Source organism: Hetaerina americana, unplaced genomic scaffold (assembly GCF_022747635.1).
Source record: "Hetaerina americana unplaced genomic scaffold, ioHetAmer1.1.p SCAF_2, whole genome shotgun sequence".
NCBI classification, from domain to species: domain Eukaryota; kingdom Metazoa; phylum Arthropoda; class Insecta; order Odonata; family Calopterygidae; genus Hetaerina; species Hetaerina americana.
This window is the reverse complement of record NW_027286763.1, coordinates 87,260,658-87,282,918: the sequence shown is the minus strand read 5'-3', so window position 1 is coordinate 87,282,918 and position 22,261 is coordinate 87,260,658. Positions and strand designations below refer to the sequence as shown.

The 22,261-nt window shown below is 36.6% G+C and overlaps 1 protein-coding gene across 2 annotated transcripts; it reads right to left on the bottom strand.

The window, feature by feature from the left end:
- Positions 1-5,881: 5,881 nt before the first annotated feature.
- On the bottom strand, positions 5,882-21,211 carry LOC139688276 (zinc finger protein 585A-like). 2 transcript variants are annotated; one of them, XM_071585757.1, is made up of 8 exons: positions 21,146-21,211; positions 20,880-20,975; positions 19,080-19,209; positions 18,738-18,913; positions 16,188-16,343; positions 13,110-13,529; positions 12,306-12,436; positions 5,882-8,527 (listed from the first exon to the last, which is right to left on the bottom strand). In XM_071585757.1, the coding sequence occupies exons 3-8, from the start codon at positions 19,150-19,152 to the stop codon at positions 6,205-6,207; spliced, it is 3,279 nt and encodes a 1,092-aa protein (XP_071441858.1). In that variant the 5' UTR covers positions 19,153-19,209; positions 20,880-20,975; positions 21,146-21,211; the 3' UTR covers positions 5,882-6,204. The 2 variants fall into 2 exon arrangements, with proteins under 2 accessions (XP_071441858.1, XP_071441857.1); XM_071585756.1 differs by lacking the exon at positions 21,146-21,211 and having other exon boundaries at positions 20,824-20,900.
- Positions 21,212-22,261: the final 1,050 nt, after the last annotated feature.

Here is a 22,261-nt window from a genome sequence, read left to right as displayed (position 1 = left end):
GACCTGCTGACTGACTGACTGAAGGAATGGAGGCGGTCCATCACCTCTCCTCTGGGCAGAGGCAAAGAAACTATCAAACTGCTGCAGTTGAAGAGTAAAAAGGGTGGGACATAAAGATAGTGACATATAATTTATCTGTTAGCTATCTATCAAATGCTCCCTCTTTTCATTGTAAACTGAATGTTGAGAGTTCTAAACAAGATTAACTTAAGCATTAGTTTGCACAATTTTTCATAATTCCAAATTACCTATGGCCAGCTTTATGGCTGCGGCATCTGAGGCTTATTTCTCAAATCTACAAGTTTATTTATAAGTTCTCAGGCAAGTCTCAAGTACTGTATTTTCCCATCAATATTGCGCATGTTATCTATACAAAAATATGCAGTTGATTGTAAAAATGACGATGCATGTTATGCAATGAAAATTGAAAAAATCAAAACAATAGACGTATTTTTACACACACACATCCGATATAGACATATTTTTACACACACTATACATAATTTTTACACGCATATACAAATGTAAATACTGATACATTTAATGACTTACTTGATAGTGAGATAGAAAGGGCATTAACGGACTTTAAATCAAATAAGACTGTAGGGGTAGACAGTGTTCCTGCGGAGCTACTTGAAGGCTTAAGGAAAGGTGGGAGGAAGAGTTTTCATGGTTCCTATTTCAAAAAAGGCAAAAGCTAAATGATGTGAGGACTAAAGATCAACAAGTTTGATTTCCTGCACAGTGAAAGTAGCTCTCAGGATCATCAACAAGAGGATGGAAAACAGAGCAAATGATTACTTAGGGGATGATCAGTTGGTGTTCAGGATGGGGATAGGCATTCGTGATACCATTGCAGTGATGAGGTCACTAATAAAGAGGAACTTAGGATACAAACAGGCTACTGCCTGTTTCTTAGATTTCAAAAAGTCATATGATAGAGTGACTTGAGAAAACTAATGCATGTTTTGCCAAAAATAGGAGTAGATTGGAGAGATAGGAGACTTATCTGGAACCTGCTTGCACGTCTCACACTGCTCAAGTGTGAGTAGGGGACAGAATGTCTGGATGGGCAGTGTTAGGAAGAGGAGTAAGCCAAAGGTGCCTATTATCACCTATGCTGTCCAAAATTTATGAGGAGGAAATGCTTGAAGAGGCATGGGAGGAATGGGAGATAGGAGTGAAAGTAGGTGGACAAGTCATGAAATCAGTTAGGTTTGCTGATGATCAAGCTTTAGTTTGTCAGTCAGCCAAGGGATTCCAAGCATTGCTGAGTGCATTGGAATTCAGTGTGATAGATATGGGATGAGAATAAATGCAAATAAAACAAAGGTAATGCGATTTTACAGAAAGAGAAAGGCTAAGCTAAACATTTAAAATTGATGGCAAAAACTAGAGCAAGTGAAACAGTTAACGTACTTCAAAAGTGTTTTGGACCAAAATGGCCAAATTAGTAGGGACATAGGGAGAAGAATAGCTTTAGGCAAAGCTTTCTCAAGGAGGAGAGAATTGATGACAAGGATGTTGAGTAAGAATGCTATGAAAAGGGTGCTTAAATCTTTGATATGGAGTGTAGTTATGCATGGTGAGGAAACATGGTCATTGAAGCAGGACGACTGGCATAGATTGGAGGCTTTTGAAATGTGGGTGTAGAGAAGGATGAAGAAAGTGAAGTAGATGGAAAAGAAGACAGATGATGAAGTTGAAAAAAAAAGAAAATAAATGATGAAGTGTTAGGTATGGTGGGGGAGGAGAGGGGATTGTTGGTATTAATCCAGAGGAGGCAGGAAAGATGTATGTTGATTTTGATTGGGGATGGGATGTTGAAGACTGTGATACAGGGGAGAATATTAGGCAAACAAGGAAGGGGCAGGATTAGGATAGGGGTGTTGGATGGAATAAAGGAAGTATATGGAGTTAAAGATGGGCTTATTTTAGAATCGGATGTTGGGTTGTTTCATTTGAAGAAACAAGGGAATTGTCACTGTACAGTTCGGAAGGTTGTCTCCATCCAAAAGTTCCTTAACTGGTATACATGTATTACCTATAATAATAACCCATTAAATTGTTAATATAGACTGCAGTCTACTAAGGGAACCTCCCCTATTGAATTATGTATATGATCTAATTTTGATATATTGTCTGGGTTTTTTAAGATGTTGATCTGAATTTAACAATTTGAGAAGTGGTGTTGCTCTTTTTAAGCCCTGTATCATTTTTTTTCATTGTTAACTTTCTTAACTATCAATTTGTTTTCAAAACTGTTCCTGTAGTTAAAATAAGTTTTTAGCATTAAGCCTAGAGCTCTTCAAAATACCTTTTACATGTACTTAGAACTTTTAATGAATATTAGTGTGCCAGAACTAACTGTATGTGGGCAGAAAGTGGGCGCCAAGGAATACCAGCGTAAAAGCCTTTGATAGGAAAAGATGAAAGATAAAAACAGAAGAATGCATAGAAGAAGCTGAAATCACATAAAGGTGAGAAAAATATTTGTTAATGTGAACTGTGAGCAATTCTTGGGAGTAATTACTCTCATTTTAAATTATTCAAGGGATTGAACCAAGCTATTGGGGGGATGGCAAACTTAGTATATGGCTAGCCAGAAACTGACCAGGATGGATAATGGATGAGGGTGGAATCACCATATATACAAGAAGAATATACAGTAAAAGACAAAAGGGGTAGATTGAGAAGGTCATAGGTGAATAAGGTTGAAGAGAATCTCTTAACAAGAAATATTAAATCTCATGAATAGGTGAGCATGTTTGAATGTTGCAGAGGCAAAATTGTTAGTATGGAAGGAATTAGTTCAAGGAACAGTTTCCGATGCATTTATAGCTAGAATTTTGCTTTTATTTACTTACTCTCAAAGGAAATATAGGTATATATAAAACCAATTCCCACCTCTTTTGTTAAAAGATAAGTTTCTCATGTCTATGTTGTTTTCTATGAATCATGACTGTAGCAAATACGAGTAGTATGATTTCATTGAATTTGTAAAAGATTCTCAATGCATAAAAATGCAAACTGAGTATAGTATCACCAATAAAATAAGCAAAAGGAGCGATGGCAATCATAATTAAATGAATAACATTTTCATAAAAAGCCAATTTCTTTACAACTTCTGTAACAAGCTTTCATTAGTTACAACATTGACATTTACACCCAAATGTGTTCATTTGTCTGAAAATTAAGAGGACCAAGGATGTTTTGTTGCAATTTTACATATTTCTGTGGAATGAGTTTTGAACATGACACAAACTTGGCCTTCTTAAAATGGCACCTTAAAAGTCCAAACACCACTAAAAGTGCATGCCCTTCAAATTACATATATTATGCTTCCTTGAGTAGTAATATGTTGGTCTGTCTCAGGAACAGACAGTGAAGAGTATGTTTTCCGTGAAAATCCTTGAAAGGCTGCACAAAAGAGTTCAACGTGTCAGGAAGGAGATCTTTGTCAACTAGAGGCTGCATTCCACACCACCTTGAGTACCTGACCAAGCACATGGTGACAACAATGCCCCAGCCTGCAGCCCTGATGTGATACCACTGGGCTATTTTGTTCCCAAGAATGAAAACGAGATCCAAGGTAGCCATTTTGGAAAGCTGGATAACATTAAAGAGGCAGTAACGAGGTTCCCATTACGACCTTCTAGGAAGCTCCAGCTTACTTATCACTACCAGCTCCAGATTACTTACTACCAGCTCCAGATTACTTACTATCAGCTCCAGATTACTAGCAGAAGTGGCCTGCATGACATTGGCATGTCAATGCACAAAGGTGCTCCTTTGAAGAATTTTAGTCACTTGTACTTTGACCCGCTATAATTTTTTCCCCAAATTTATTCTGCTTATTTTTGGTACAGAACTGTAGCTCATTCTTTCGTTTCTTCTTTAGAGGGGGACATACATTTCATTATTCACTCTCAGGACATAAGAGAATGGTAAACATTGAGCTTGAACAAAATGTATTACTCCTCTTCCCAACAACTCAGGACCATCAGAGAGAGGACAGGGAATGAGTGTCCAGACAAAAGATCATCTAGACTTCTTGGAATATATTAGTTGGTATCAAGAGAGCTTTTAGACAAGCATTTACCCTGTCATCAGGAACAATTTCCATTGCTCACTTCTGCTGTTTGGGTGATTATAAAAAACTCCCAAATCCTCTACCTCAGGAGGATATCACCCATTTACCCTCCTTATATATTAGCCTCAATGGCTTAGGAACCTCAACTTCTTTTAACTCTAACTGATTCACTGACAAAGCAGAAAAATAATGTCCTGAAACAAATACGAAAGTTGAAACCATTGGAACTGATTAATTTTTTTTAAAAATTACACTGAGGTTACTGCTTTGCGTTCATGAATTTTCTTAAGGTTGAGCCTGGTACAATTGAGTTAAAAAATAAGCATTTTTTGGAGGTAATGGAAGAAATTAAAATGAGTGAATAGCAGATAGATACTCTTATGCCTTTAAAGAGTACCCACAACTTCACATACATGGGAAGGCCCAGAAGTACCCGGCCTGACCTAGAGATGGCAATATTTGTTTTAAAATATCACTGTTTTAGAAAATATGCAATCGAAAGAGCATATGTTTCAAGTTTGAAGACGCTACGTTGTTTAGTATTTGTTTGGTAGCCATCAATAGTGAACGTTTTCAGTGAATTAGTGAAAATGGAGATAATTGGTCATCGTTATGTGATACAATACTTTTATTTGAAAGACCTCAGCTCAACCAATATAAAAGCTGAACTGGATTCTACTCTGGGTGAGTCTGCTCCTTTGTTTACAATGGTAAAATATTGGGTAGCAGAGTTTAAACGAGGCCATATGAGCTGTCAAGATGAGCATCGCATTGGTTGACCAAATGAAGTGATGACTCCAGAAATGGTGAAGAAAATCCAGAAAGTGATCCTGAATGATCACCAACTGAATGTGCGTAAGCTAGCAGACATAGTAGGCATTTCAAAATGTGGGGTACATCTCATATTAACTGAAAATTTGGACATGACAAAGCTCCGTGCAAGATAGCCGCGTTTGCTCACACTCGAGCAAAACCAATGTCGTGAAGATTTTTCAATTGAGAGTTGAGCAAAGTTTCATAGCAACTAAGCAGAATTTTTGTGCCGTTTCATATCCATGGATGAAACACGGGCCAATTTCTTCACATCCGAGACAAAAGAACAATCAAAACAATGGATTCAGAAGGGAGAACTGACTCCAAAGATGGGGAAGATCATTTCATCTGCAGGCAAGGTATGGCATCGGTATTTAGGGATGCACGTGGGATGATTTTCATTGACTATCTTGAAAAAGGAAAAACTATCAACGGCGAGTATTATGCTAACTTATTGCAACGTTTGAGCCAAGAAATCAAGCAAAAGTGGCCGCATTTGATTAAGAAGAAAGTGTTGTTTCATCAAGACAATGCACCAGCTCACAAATCCGTTATTGCAATGGCCAAAATTCATGAATTTTAGCTTGAATTGCTACCTCATGCACCCTATTCACCAGATTTAGCTCCCCTCAGATTATTTTTTGCTTGCAAACTTGAAAAAAATGGCTCAGCGGTCAAAGATTTTCCAACCGTGAAGAAGTGATGTTGGCAGTTAATGGATATTTTGAGGAGCAAGATAGTTCTCATTATAAAAAGGGTAAGAAACTTATTGAACATCACTAGGAAAAGCGTATAGAGATGAAAGGAGATTATGTTGAAGAATAAATACATTTTTTCAAAATTTTCGTTTTTTTCTTTGTTGGGACGGGTATTTTTGGGATTGTCCTCATAAATGTTTTCAGGAAATGTTGCAAAATAAATTATGTGGGCAAGTAAGGACACCAGAGAAAATTCGAATTTCGTTTTGACAAATCTTTTTTTTAGTTTTTTTTGCATATGAAAAAGCATGCAAAATCCTAAGCTGTTGATCAGCTTCAAGTTACATGACATTTCAAATTAAATAGGATCAAATAACAAGGCTTGACTGTCCATAGTCGAACTAAAAAAACATAAAAAATCTTAAAACATAGTACAACCATAACCTACCAAAAAGTTAACAAACTAATTTAAGGCAAATAGAATATTTGAATTTGGGTTTCATTCTATAAAAAAACCAAGTATTACAAAATGAAGGATAAGCTAAGCCGAGACATAAAAACATTATATCATAAATAAACATGTCACACTCATCACTGAATTTAATCTTCATAATGTAGAGCAATTTCGTTGCCAAGTATGTGATTGCTAAGATTCTCTTCAGCCACAACTGTGATCTCTGATGAACTTGTCATCAAATCCTGTGAATTGATTATAATTGTACCTGGGGGTAAATTTGAGAGGGCATCCCCATGTCCAATATGAAGGGATGAATGAATTGGAGAGCATGTCTGTTCATCGCTAGCTGTGGTTATCTCCACCAGTGACAAAGGCTGACCTTCGTAGCTGTTAGAGCAATCATCCAGGAGCCCAATGTTGGACACGGAACTAGGCCTCCTGCTCTTCTCATGGGTCCGCTCATGCTTGCGTGCATCTCCCTTCTGAGCGAATCTCCTGCCACACAACTTGCAACTATATGGCCGTTCACCAGTGTGCGTCCTAAGGTGGATCTCGAGTGCCTCCTTTCGTCGGAACTTCTTCCCACAGTACTTGCATGGATAAGGCCGGTCATCTGAGTGGGTGGATGTGTGTTGCCTCAAGGCCGCGGCGCAACGGAACGACTTGTTGCACTCCTTGCACTGGTATGGCCGCTCGCCCGTATGGCTGCGCTCATGCACTGTGAGGGCCGCGCGGGACGAGAAGGCCCGAGTACACACACCACAGCAAAACGGCCGCTCCCCTGTGTGTGTCCTCTCGTGAACTTTGAGCGACGTGCTCTGCGAGAAACTCTTGCCGCACTCGCTGCACGTATAGGGCCGCTCGCCGGTGTGCGTCCTCATGTGCAGTGTGAGCGACACTTTGGATGAGAGGAACTTGCCGCACAGCTCGCACTTGCACGCCATGGCGAGCTCCGGGTCCAGCTCCTCACCCTCGGCTGCCGTCGCCGCCTCCAGTTCCTCCTCGCCGTGGGTGCGGCGGTGACGGAGGACGAGACCAATGCTGGCAAAGTTCTCGCCGCACACGCGACATGTGAACATGCCCTCCTTACCGTGGCGCTTCTGGTGCTGCATCATGTTCCCTTTGCGGTTGAACCGTGCACCACAGACGGCGCACTTGAATAGCGGCGTTGGCGAGTGCACGGCTGAGTGCTGCCTCAGCTGCTGCTTCTTGTAGAACGACTTTCCACAGTGCTCGCACACGAACGGCTTGTCCCCTGTGTGGAGTCTCATGTGCTCTCGCACCAGGAACTGGCAACGGAATGCCTTGTTGCAAAGGGGGCACTGGTGCGCCTTGATCACCGAGGGATCGTCCGAGTGAGTGCGCTTATGGGCGTTCAGATTACTCACGTGCTTGAAGCCCTTGCCGCACTTGTCGCAGAGGTATGGTTTCTCATTTGAATGCGTCGTCACGTGGATCTGGAGGCTTCCGCGAGAGGTGTACGACTTGCCGCAGGTATCACACTGGAACGGGCGGTCCCCGTAGTGCTTAAGCTCGTGCTTGCGGAGGAGGATGCGTGATTTGAACTCTTCCGAGCAAATCTCACACTTGAACTCTTGGGCGTGGTAGTGACTCTCATGTTTCTTCAGAGCGGCCTCAGAACGGCATAGCCGCGAGCAGAATCGGCAGGGCATGCGCTCATCGTGCTTGATTCTTCGGTGAGTCTCTAGAGCCGTGACAGAGACGAATTTAATTTGGCAAATTGGGCACGATATATTTCTTAGCATGGGGAATTTACTCCCACGCACAAGCTTTTGAATTGTTCCCACAATCTTGCTCTTCAAATTGGGATCCATGCCTTCAAACTCCTTGGATAGTTTCATGCGAATCCCAGCCTTGTGAGATTTTACTTCTTTCACATTTTCACTTCCAGCCCCCAAAGTTTGTTTATGATTTGGCCTTTCTGATTCATCAACACTTACCCTGGCTACTGCTGTCACTTTCAATTCTGGATCTGAAGGATTATTCTCATCATCAGAAGTCACTTTCTTATCACATTCAGGCTGAGATTTCTTCGCCCGTGTATTACTTGAAATACAGTGTGCCTCTACATGTTTGTCATATTCTGCCTTAGAATCATAGAAAACTTTATCACACCTGAAGCAACAGAATACATTAGATTTGTGCTCTTTCATCTGATGTGATATGAGGTTCACTCTACCAACAAAAGTTTCGGAACAATAATTACATTTCTCATGCTTCTGATTCCAGTGTGTATATGAATGATCTGGTACTAAGAGTTCATCTTCTATAGTGGGTGCTACCTCCTTATTGTCTAACTTTACAGGTTCTTTTTCAACTGTCATATGTATTTCAGATGTTTGGTAATTTCCCTTATATCCGTTACTTGCATTTTCATCATTTGGCTTCCCATTTTTGTTTATAATTACAACATGGCCCTCTTTTGGTGATTCCTCTGTAATACTCCTGAAAATGAAAAAGTAGACAAATATAGTACAATTTCAGGAGATACATAATTCCACAAAGATTTGCTCAAAAATTCTGATTTAATAATGAAGTAGTCACATACACTAATTGCACAAAAGGTTACAAGTACATTACTTAGATGTTTGATTTTTAATGGCATTCCTTCAACTATAATTACTATCAAATTCACCAATACAAAGAAATGGAAAATGTGTTGCATTAAAAAAACTTTTATTTATCAGGGAAATGAAAATACGTAATTGCTGGGCACTTAAAATTACATATGCTTGGTTTTCATTAAAATGTAAATACTAATCAGTTTTCAACATCATGTTGAATTATAAAGGCACATAATACAGTGATATTATTCAGGCATTAAGTTCTACCGGCAAATTTGGAAATAATAAATTTTTTTACTGGTGAAACTTGTCCATCACTTTTAAGTTCAAAACATTCAAGATAGTTTGCTCAAAAGACAATGAAAAAATTTACTTTTTCCATAGAAGCACATAGCAAAGAAGCAACTGCTACATCCTATGACTAATAGAGAATTAAACAAAATTCAAACTTGTGTAACACCTAATGATTATATACTACATTGTCCACTATGACCACTGTACAGTGGAACCTCACTAAATGAGCACCTTGCATAGTTAGTAATTTGCATAATGAGCAAAAATATTTTGCCCAAAAATAACCCGCTTAGCAAATGACTTTTTGCATTACTAGTGATGAGAAGAATGGATTCTCAGAATAATTGTATGCCTGCTACTTCAATTTGTGTTTAGCTTTCGTTCTGCTAGCATCCTAATGTCGCTAGTGATCTCACATTTTTCCAAACATATGTTCAGACATATTATTTGTGATCTTTTCATGCATAGTTTTTAAAATATCCTTGAAGAGAAATCTGCAAGAAGACAGCCATAGGAGAATATAAAAATCACAGTATAAATGAAAAGTGAAATCATTGAAAAGCAGGAAAAAGGTGTGAGCTAGGCTGATCTAGCAAGCATATACATTGGTTGACATCAACAATTTGCATTATCTTCAAAAACAAGGACAAGATTAAGGAGATATATGCTTCAAAGAGAGTGAAAAGAATATCTTTTCAATGGTTACATACTCTCAGCAACATTGAAAGGTTGCTTCTAAGAAGGATAAACTAAAAGCATTTGCAATGTTATGCTATTAATGAAAATATCATTTGTGAGAAGGCTAAAGTGATTTATGCCGATAAGAAGAAGATGCTAGGAACTTCATTGGTGACTTGAAGAAGCTCATAGATTCTGAGGGTTACCTGCCACAACAGGTTTTTAATTGTGACAAGACGGTTCTCTTCAAGAAGAAGATGCCAAAGTGAACCTATATTTGTACACATAACAGTAGAGGAGAATGTATTGCCTGGGGACAAGCTAATGAAAGGCCAACTCACACTGCTACTTTGTGCCAATGCAGCTAGAAAATAAAATCCTGCTTGTTTACCTTTCAGAAACTCCATGAGACTTCAAGAAGTGAAGTACCAAACAGCAGGCTAAATGTGATGTGGTCATGGGAACTTGCTGTATCGTACCATGCATATGAAGCGTTACCCAAATAAGACAGGGGCTATGCTTTGATTGATTGAAATTTCAAGCAAAATGTTTTTTTTCGACACAGAACTACAGTGTAGCCATCTTGTAACCACCTGAACTGTAAGACCACACTCCATCAGGATTAGCACCGGTTTACTGTTTAGTGAAAGCAGATTTTAAGTATTCGCTTGCCTTTATGCTTAGAATTTAAAACTAGGGATACCCCTAAAGAGAGATGAAATGACAGAACTTATTCCTTCTCCTTTCACCAAGGAATAGAAATAAAATGGCATCATTCTGATCCACTTCAATCTTGGATAAAGATATGAAACTTAGGATTTCCTATTTGGTTGTCCTTGGTTTTTTCATTTAGTCCTCACTTTGTGAAATATATGTTCATAAAGAAAGACACAATATGAGAACTCGCCAAAGTAATTGCAATTATTATCAATACATGTCTCAAATTTCAACTACTTGAACTTTTATTGAATTTACATGTTTTGATGGCATAATGAAGGAAGATTTTGCAAACAAACACATTCACTGCCCTTTCTTTCACAAGTAATAATGAAATTTAAGCAATTTGTACTGAAATTTGAATTTAATCTATAAATGAACACCAAATTTTACTCAGATAATCGTACAAAGTTAAATGGGGACGGAATTTTAAATATGTGCACCATATGCTGATGGATGCTGGTAATACCTGAATTCAACAAATTAAATTTTTAAACTATGTGGGTCACTCAATAATTCCTTAAGAAAAATAGAAAAAAAACAAATGATTTTGAGTAGATTTTTTTCAATCATGCAAAATTATATCCTTTCAGCCCAATACAATTTTCTCAGCCTTTCTCCCACTTTTTTTAGTCATCCAAATGGTAGGATTTTGGAAGGCCCTCAAAATAGGCATCCGTGTAGATGACCTCCTTGCTCGACAGGAATCATTTTGCAAGAGCCAGTTTTTCAAGTTTGGAAATAAATAAAGTCACTGGTGTCCAAATATGGTGAATACAGTGGATGTTGCTATAATTTGATGATTTTTATGCTCAACTGGTGCAATAACAATTCATTATACTCTCCATTTATCTTTTGTCCATTTTGCTAGTAATTGATGGAGACGATCCACGGCTACGTATTGATGCAGAAATTCATCAAGATTGCAATGAAAAAGCACTGTACCAGCTTCTAAATTGCCTCTTGCCAAGATTTCTTTCTCAGCCTATTTTTCATGCAAAATTGAAAACACCATTCCTTGTGATATGCCTGAGGCCTAAACTAGTTTGCGAACTTACATAATTGATCACTCAAAACCATATCATGGAATTTGTCACTCATTTTGGATGAAGTTACTTTCACCAGACATCCTGAAAGATGTTCATCGTTTGTAGATTTACAATCATTTACCGAACTATTAACATTCAAAAAAACAGGAGCAGAGGTGCTATGAACTTCATCCAACTCAGCTTTGATGTCTTTCGGTGTTAAGCCTTTAAATAGAAGTGTTTAACTAGTGCAAAAACTTATTTTTTCTATTTTTCTTAATAAAAAAACTCTGTTCCAAAACTCTTCAATCAACTATGGAAATGATATCATTGGATGGATATAGCTGACACTAACATTCTAGTGAAAGATGAGGCTTACTAAAAGCAAACTTTTTCTGACACTACAAGCGCAATCCCTTGGATTTTCTACAGACCCACATATGGATCAAATTATTCAATTGATTCCTGAATTAAATCTAGAAGCTTTTCAGGTCCCTATTCTGAAGGTCATATTTCTGTTTTAGGATTCAGGATGATTATTTCATAAAAATGACACACAAGCAGAAATGGGAAAAACTTTCCAGAAATTAACCAATAACCATTCATTACAACCTTTCTTTTTGGATTAAGTTAATGCTACCAGTACCCCATATTTTCCAAAATTTCATAGTTTGTGTGTAATAGCATGCATTATGCCAACTTCCAAAATGCTAATTATTCAGAATTATCCACTGGAAAACTAAACTTCAGTTTTAACCAATAGAAAAAAATAGCAATAAATATTTTAGTAGCACAATAGATAAAATTAGGAAGTGTCATGTAACTGTCCTTGTAATTATATTTAAATATCTATATTTCCTCCTTCCACTCTATTAACTGGATGTTTAATTTCAATCAATTATCCTTAAGTTTCATTTTAGATAAAACTAATGTACTACTTACTTGTTACTGTCCTTATTATTTACATCCAACTTTAATTCCCTTAGAGTCTGGGCAATTTTACTGTGGTCTGGTATTTTCCCATTATTCTTCACCTTAACCACTACTACCTGGAATTTTGGCTTTTTAGGGTTCTGGAAAAGTTTTAAAAATGCATATGAAATAATGTCTGTATGATCCAAGATTTTGCCAATTTTAAAAAGGAATTACCTTATTATTCAATAGAAAATTTCTAGTCATTCCAAGATGCATTAAGAGTTAGATTCATTGGATTAAAAGTTTGATTAAGACTACTAAAGTTAGTATATTCAAATGCTCTCCAAAAGTTTAGGCAAGAAAGAGAATACATGCGTAAATATATATGTCAATGCAATTAAATTAAAATCATGAAGCAACTGGGTACTCTTTGAAATCACAAAATTCTTCTCTTTACCGATAAATTTAAAAAAAAGACTTTTAGGGGTGATTACCCAATACTTTCTCAAAATTTTACAACACAGTCAACGAGAGATTAATTGTCCACAAAAGTATTTTTATTTACAAGAAAACCTAATAGGAAAGATTTCCAGGCATCATTGAAAATATCACACTTTAGCACTAGCTAAATTAACCTAGAGTGAAAATGAAAATAATTCATGGAATCAAATATAATTACATACATAATAAAACCCTTTCGCATGAAGAGAGAGGTAAAATAACAAAAGGTAAGTATCAAGTAATAGCAAAAATCAAGGATTTGAGATAACCTAATCTGATTTAACCTACTAATGAAATGATTTAACTTGTGCAGCCTTTGCTGCAACTCACTGTTTTAGTGGTAGACTCCAATGATTTGTTTCTATTTTCAGCCGCCACCTTCATATCCAATATAGCTTCATCTATTGATTTTTGTAGTTCACTGCTTTGATTCTTGGGTTGCTGAACCATATTCTCCTTTGGTTGTTGAACTACAGCACTACTATTGGGCTGATGAATAACAACATTATTTTCTGGCTGTGGAACAGCAGAACTGTCATTATCACTATCATCTTCACCACCATAAAGCTTAATGTTACTTCTGGTTTCAGTTGCATCATGTTCTTTAACTTTCACTGACGATTCGTAGAAATTGCTGACTTTATCACCTGGGGCAAACATTTCATCAATGCCTCGGCTATCATGATCGATGTCTTCATCCTCATCATCACCACTTCCTACATTGTCTGGCTCACATATGCTTGGGATATCCTAAAAAAAAAAGCAGAATATACCAATGCAATTAAGTATTGGCAAAAACTGGGCAAAATTTAGTAGTTAGAAGCAGAGATAAAGGAAGTCAGAGGGCAAATAGTCGAAGAATTACCATGAAACATATATTTATTGTAAAAAGCATAAAAGGTTTTCAGGGTATCGTCACTGTACGCTTCTGGCATTCACTCAACAACACAAAAATCAAATAAATCCAATTATATACAGGTGAAAGAGACAATAAAGTAAGCACATCATCATCAGGTGATGATGATGGCAAGCATCGAAACCATGGTCGTGAAATATTAAACCTTTATTGTGGAAGTGTTAAGTTTCTTTCTACCCTTATAATGAAGGAATTCAAAAAAGTTAAACCTGAAACTGTTATGTTTAAGATAAAAGTTAGTTAAATGGAGTCCTACATCAACATAATACCCCACAAGCTGCCACAAGTGCAAGTGGCAGAGGGTATTAGGTCACCACCCGTAAAAAGGAACAATATCACATGCAAAATCAGCACATGCATGCAAAACTATACCCACAGTGATGTAAACACTCATGCAAAAATCACTTCATCCAACACGCATGCAAACACATTCAATATCATCCAACAAACAATTGCACCCCAGGATACAGTATGAAATCCATCCAACAACACGCAAGCCAGAATATGAAAAAGAAAGAATGCAAGACTCCACCACCACATGAACAAGCAACATAAAATGCTCTCCTTCCCAGGACACAGGTAGGGAATGTGACCCAATGCTTTAGTCAGCGGGAGGGGGATAGAAGGGGAAACCAAAAATAGACAAAGCAGAGCGAGCAATACTGTTAAGAACACTACACCACTTAATGGCACTCAAATGCGATCATGCGGGAAGGGTTTTGACAACAACATACATGAGGTTACTGAGAGTGCATGCAATTGAGTAGACCTCATTATTCCCTAGATGCTGAATGAGCTAAGATAAAAGTATGCGAACAAATATGATCCCACTTTTACCACAAAAATCATCTAAACTTGTCCATTCCCTTGCTGTAGCTACACAATAAAGAGTGGCTCTTTGGAACTCAAATACAGTGGGACCTATTTATGGCTACAACTGGCAGTTTCTGAAAAAAGTTGACTTCAAGGAAGATTTTGGCATACAGCTACATTTTCACGCATGTGGCAGCACCAGACTGAAACAGAAGATGGGGAAGACCCATGTGCTGTGTGTTTTGATGGGAGATAAAGAAATGACAGACAGAGAGCATTATTTTCGCTTGCCAACACATCCTTGCCTGCAGCATCCGAGGACCTGATTTTCATACATCTGTTATTGCAATGCATTAGACAGCGCAGCCAATCAGAACAAAGAGAGCTTGTGGTGATCATCTCTCATTAAAACACACAGCCCAAGGGTCATCACCATCTTCTGTTTCAGTCCGGGATGTTCATATGCTGTGCATGTCTGGCGTGGATACACCCCCTACTATACACATTCCTGGTGGTTTGCAGGGTGTTATGTGGATGCAGATATAGAAAAGCCAAATTCAATACAGAGACTTTAATAAAGTAAATAGTTGTTTGTTTTGGAAGGTGGTTATCTAAAAGAGGTGGTCATCAGAAGAGAGTCCACTCTATTTTCATTCACTTTTGACAATCTGATACATCACCTAATAAATCTGAAGGATAGTCCATGATAAAATTGTTCATTACCTATTTCAACATTTATTTGGCTATCATGAAATTTCCATATGCTTTAATCTCCAGAGGTTCATGGATACACCAAGTTGTACATTTTTCCTTATGTAACTCTTCAATAGTAAGTTTTGGGTATATTAATGATTTTCTGAGGGGAAGGTGAAACTCAGCATTAATTATACTTTTCCTGCAGTAAATTTTCAGTTAGTGGTGTGAAGGATTGAATGAAACAACATCTGACATGCTAGGCAAGTGCTCCGCTGTAGCACTGAATAATTTCTCCTGGACACCATTTTTAAAACCCAAAAATGCATAAAAGATATTCTGGTCTTCACCAAGGTAAGAGATCTCTATGGTTGACTCATTAATATGGAAGGTATGATGAACTAACAGGCCTAAGGGCCTCATGCTCATTGCTGACAAGGCATTCCACTCTGTTTTATCCATCTACCACAAATGAAAATTGCGGTACTTTATATATTTGCAGCTAAATCATTTGATTTTGTTAATTCCCACAGAAATATGACAGAAATAGGACAATAAGTAGGGTTCTATGGCAGAGCAGCAAATCAGAATATGGAAAATCCTAGATACAAATCCCAATCACAGCAATTACTTTTCAGTACACTTTTTGTGATATGTGTATTTGTTATTTGGAAGTGTGGTGCAATAAACATTCATAATTATGTGTACTAGCTGTTAAATTTGATAGTATATGTGCTATATACAAAAACATCAAGTTTTAGTACCATATACTTCAAGCATATTAGGTAATTTCATTTTTATCCAAAAACTCAATACTTTTAAATAAAATTTTAATTGCTACCCTAAAGATAATCATAATATTGACAAACTGAGGGATACAATAAAAAAGAGAAGAATATGCATGAACCATTCCTTATATGAATTTTTCAAGATACTCATTCCCTGCAATAAATAAAATGTGGATAAATAATAATAACATTGCAAACCTTTAATGGTGCTGGTATTTCTTGTTGCTTGGGGATGAGCAGCTCAGCTAATTGCAGTTGAGCTTTAATGCAGGTACTAATGAGTTGAATTGTAGAATCCAATTTAATAATGCATTCTTCACATGCCTGAACAGGAAGCTTATCCTTTTCAGTAACCTGGAAAAATGATTTAACCATTACTAAAATTATCACCCATATAGGTAAATCCCCAAAACAAATTGCACACTTTTAGTACTTCATTTAAATAGGAAAAAAATGTTTGACTCAGATGATTGGGCATGCAGATGAGTAAGTAAAGGGTCGGTGAAAACCTATTGGATCCAAGTTTGATTACTTTTAAAGTAAAATTAAGAATACATAAATGCAAAGAGAAGGGAAACCCTGTGCCACAACTGTTGTCAAGGATTGTTCTGACAAGTCACTCAAAGCTTGAGTTCACCTTGTACCTAATAATTCAAGGTATATTGATGGAAAATTCACACATTTGAAAAATGGGAGTGGGAGAATTTTCCTGTTCCACTTGTAAGGCACAAGGAAGATCAAGCACACAGAAAATCAACCAGATTTAACCTCAGCACTTTTGGTAGTAGTAGTATTTAGGGGAGGCGACCGACAGCTGAGGTCATTTGCCCCATTAGGGATGGACAGGAAAGGATGAAGGGTGGAGAGAAACCCGGCGTTGGCATTACTATTCCTTACGAAAGGTGCCAAGGGATCCATAGCTTAACGTCCCATCCCAACATGACGGACGGCGTACTCACTCAAAGTGTCCTCCACAAAGCAACTCAAGTACGAATCGAGATACCACTGAAAAATATTCAACACCCCCGGGTTTTGAACCCGGGCCCTCTGGTTGGGAAGCCAGTACGATAGCCACCGCATCGATCTTGATCCCAGCACTTTTGGTTGTCGGCTGAATACTCTACCCTCTATGCTTCCACACCAAGTAGTAAAACTGATTGGAAAGCACTGCCATAATTAATTGTGCACTTTTTTCATGTTATCTAGTGTTTCCTGTCTAAGTATTTTGGGTTTCTGGAAGGAAACTCCTTTTCAATTCCTTGTGATTAATTAGAACTTTTGTCAATGGAAAGCACACTTTTCCTTTTTTTTAAATAATTTTTATTAGGGTGGAATTCTAGACTTATAAGAAAACCATAAAGTGAATAGCAGAGGTAATATTTCTCAAAAAGCTAAAACCAATCATGTAGCCAGAAAAAAAGAAATATCTGGTGAAGGATGAATTGTACAAAAGGATTGCTGATGTGGATTAATGTTAATCATATGATACCAATTGAAATAATGCACCCTATATAGCTAATGATTTATTTGCTGCTCAGTAAAACTATATATTTGCTCACCTTAATGGAGAATATGGAATTCTCAGGGCAAATGAATGCGAGTGAAACAATAATGGGAAAGGATGGATAGTTCAAAAATGTTTCAATTTACACATCAAATACCACTGAATATTTTTGATTTTATGAAATTAAAAACTTTTAAGCCACGGAACTTGTATTTTTCACAAAAGTATGTTGAAATTACAAAGCACTTAATTATCTTTAACATTGTTACTTCATTATAGTTTCAAGGTGCTGGGTAGAGAGTAGCATGAATAATCGAGAGTTTTCTTATGTATTTCTGTTAAAAAGCTTCCACAGTGTTTCATTACCATGTGCACATATGCATTTATGGTGCATGGTAACTTAGGTTGGCACACTGGAGAGTCAGGTCAGCACTCCCAGGAGACATCTGGCATTGCCAGATGTGAGGTTCACCACATTTATTAATCAGTAGACTTAAATATATTTGATATAAATACAACAATGAATAGTTAGCGCATATAAACTGATTTAATCCTTCGGCATACTTTTCTCTTACTGAAATATAAAAATTAAGTCCATTCTTCCTAGACTTTTCACTAAATTATGAATGCAAATGTATTTATTTTTATTATTAACAGCATTTAAATACCTCTCAACAAATAAAACTGAATTTCTTCAGTTTTTTCATACCTTTCCATCATGAAAAACACATGCCTTCAGGTTTCATTGTGTTAATGAATTCTAACTGGAACCTGTTTTCATTCATGATTAACTTGAACAGCATGCTTACAAATGGATAAAACATAAATGGTCTGTTTTAATCCGAAAATTAACTCCTGAAGCATATTTTATTAAAAATTCCAGCCATTTGAAAATATTTAATGAACTGTACATTACTTTTTCTCATACACTCTCATGGGGTTTCCCTACTGTGCATACGATGATGAAATTAAAACAGTGTATTTATGATATTGTAAACGAATGTTAAATCTATTTCTTGTAATGCAACCACAGTCCTACAGAATTTGTTAGTATGCAGCCACCAGTCATAATAAAAACAAATTTTATTTACCATGACACTCAATTTTTTAAGGTTTACTCAAAGAAGTTTCAAAAATAATTGGTTATTTTTTTGACTGCATGATCAATAAACAATAGTTTGAATCCATCAACTAATTAGAAGACATAACAAATAAATATAAAATAATAAATCAGAAAAACTTACAGTAATTGGGAGGTGTTTGTTGATCTTGGATGCCAATCGCAAACTCCTTCCCCTTTTCCCAAATATTGAAACAAGTTTAACCTCATCAGAGGCACAAATACGGCACCAATTCCTTAAACTATTACCTCTAATTGTTTCATCTTTGTTAATATTGAAAATTGCCCTATGTTTTGACCCTATAAATAAAAAATAGTATATTTTATGCTGTTGTGGACATATTGAGGTTGACATTTATAGTGATTGACTATAATCAGGGAAATGTTGCACGTTACAAAGAGAGAAACATATATTTATTCACATTTATAAGCAGATTGAATACAAATTCAAAAATTATTACTATACCTGGGTCAATCCACACCTCCTGAACCACAGGAATTATTTTAGATGGAATAGTTTCCAACCTACGAATATCCATGGCTGGGGAAATGCATTTGAACACTAATGCAGACACAACTCAAGAACTTCTCCTCATCTGCAAATAAGATCATATTTACCTTAAATTAAAAATATTTCACCTACCCTTCAATTATAAATGAACAGAAAAGTTATTCAAGTACATCAACAAAAAGACTTTGACATGAACTGCCATGTAGCACTTTTGATATATAAGTATGCATATGCAGGACTGCATAGAATTATGGAAAAAAATTGACTGGGCATGAGGAAATACGGTTGCTGCAGTAAATCAATTCTAACTGCTTTAACAAGTACTGGCCACATTATCCCAAAACTAAACCCAGGAACGCAGTGATTCAGCTTTTTTCTAATTTCACTGTGTGAGTGATGAGGAAATTCTTTAACTACTTCTTTGATCTCTTTTAGTTATGCCAACGAAACAAAATATTGCATGGAAGAAGTGAATGGGAAGGTGATGAACTATTTTAAACAATGAAACATTTCAATATGCAATGACCCATGCCAGTGTTATAATAGTTTGATTATAAATTGAGTGTGTTCCTGGTTAAACGAATAGATGACCTAAATTTGAAGGTTTTTGAAATGTTGGTGTAGTATAGATGGAGAAAATAAATTGGACGTAAAGGAAGGCAAATGTTCTTATCTTGAATAGAGTGGGCGACAAGAGGAAGTTACTTTGTGAAATTCGAAAAAGGCAGTCAGTTTTGTATCACATGGATGATATACAGAAATGTTATGTTGGGTAAGCAGGCCTGAGGAAGCACCTACCCACAAATTATGTAGTTCTGGGTTCCTTATGCAACTGCATATATCGCAGGAAATTTTCTTAAACTGTCAATTCACTAAGGACAAATATTCCTCTGAAACAAGCCCATAAGGACCATCTGTATGTGCATCCTCAAAATCCTAAGGTGAAAATGTTACCACTACCCACCCCAGCATTGCGTGAAGATTATTGATGAAGTAAACTTGGAACATGACGCTTTAGTCGAAAAATTTAATTCGATGATTTGTATTGGCTTAGAGTTTATTTACCATCACATGAACCTAACTCAAGTAAAACTATCCCTGTTCATGCAAACATCAATGCATTACAATGGGGAATATCTAAAAGGCAGTTTTTCTATACTCTCCTTGTTCAAAGAGGAATATATGAAATCAAATGTCAGGATCTTTCTCGCCATAATTTTTCCTAAGCATTATTTTGTGGCCACACCATTCCGAGAGTATTCTACATCCCTGTCATTCTTTAGTTCGGTATACATAGTCTACATCTCGTTATTTTCATCATACCAAGGTCGTATTTAGTAGCGATTGGCGCACACATTGAACAAGATTGAGAAAAGTATTACAGCGCAAAATAAATTAAGTTATCATGCCCAAACATTAACTATTCCCATTTACAAAAATACCATTACCTAATTAACTGCTAAACGATGCTAAAATACATTAAAATAGGCAATGCAGTCATATTTCACCAATAGAGTCCTGATCTCATTACAAAAATAAAGGTGTTGTATGAATGACTTATAACCATTTGTCGTAAGTCATTAAATATAACATTGCTAGTCTAACATTAGAAAGGATTTATACATAAGAGAATGACGTTCAACATAAGCATAAAATTAATGAATATACCACGAAGAAAGTTGCTACAGATTTTATTTACAGGTTTCCATAAATCAAAGATCATGAGGCGTGAGCACATTGAGCGCGAGAACCGACTTTTTTTGTGGTGGTAAAAATCATAATTATGATGTCACACTACTTATAATTCTCAACGTCGGCGGCCAGGTATAAATTTTCCTTGGGAAACACCCACTGAAACACCAAACACCCAAATTATATTCGATTTCCAATTTCTTTACAGAAAGGTTGGCTTCTTTCCCTTCGAAATCTCCATCCGTTATAGTTTAGATAACGAATTTCAATTTACTATACAAAATACAAATTGCCAACATTTTAAAATAACATCTTAGAATCTCAATTACATATGTACAACAGGGGCGTCGTTCCCAAGAAATCACAGTAAAATGTAAGTTAATACCCAATTGTTGATGTTTACGGTCAGAAAAACAATCAAAGTAAATATAGAACAGACAAGAATGAAAATTTAAAAAAACAAGAATCATCACCAAAATATACTCACATAGACTTTCGTTGCGATCGAAATCGATTACAGCGATCCATCGCGGACGTTCACAAACTGTAGGTTTTCAAATGTTTTTTTCGAGTGAGTGCGGGATGTGCTAAACATGTTAAGTTATAGTTTTCTGTCAATGTACTCGTTTAGAAACTATAGAAATCCTGCAAGGAAAATATCTGGAAAAATTTGAAGGACCAAGTTAGTATTCCTTTTGATTTATTTCTTTATCAAGTTTCAACTCTCCTAAATAACGATATATTAAACCATTTTTTCCCAGTATTTCAGAAAATGGTTTATTTTTGCGCATAGCCTAAGATTTATTAATTTTTATATAAACAGTGAGTCCCCTTTTGAGAATTTTCCCGTTTTTTAAAATCGTGCCCGAAATTGGAATTATAGGTACACTATCGTAAGTCGAGTCTATATTAATGGTGGAGAATTCATCGGAGAGGGTTGAGTTTTGTGATTTCATCTTTCCGCAGAGGTATATTTTATGTTTCCGGTATCACTAGTGATGAAGCCAATGTTTCGTCAAAGAATGTTATTAACAAAGGAAAGGACCTCTTAGGCATCGTCAATATGTTAGATATTACTATTTTTAATAATTTAGTCGTCTTAAGGCCATACATTTACATAATTTCTTTCCGCAATTTTCATATTTCCTGTGGGATTGACGAAGAAAATATATTCAAATCGACCTAGCTATATACCCATAAGGTCATGTCTGCTTTGCCGCGAAGGTAAATGGAAACAATTACGATGAATCCTCTAATACCATAAAATTTCTTCTAATTTAGTTAGTTGCGTGAAAGGAGAAGCCGGATAATATTTGATCACGTATAGCTAGCATTTTATCCCCAGGAATTCAAAAGACCTATCACGTAAAATAATTCTTCTCGTGCCCACCAATTCAAGCCTACCATGACGTTTATCGGGTCAGCAGGCGAGTGACCCATAGATG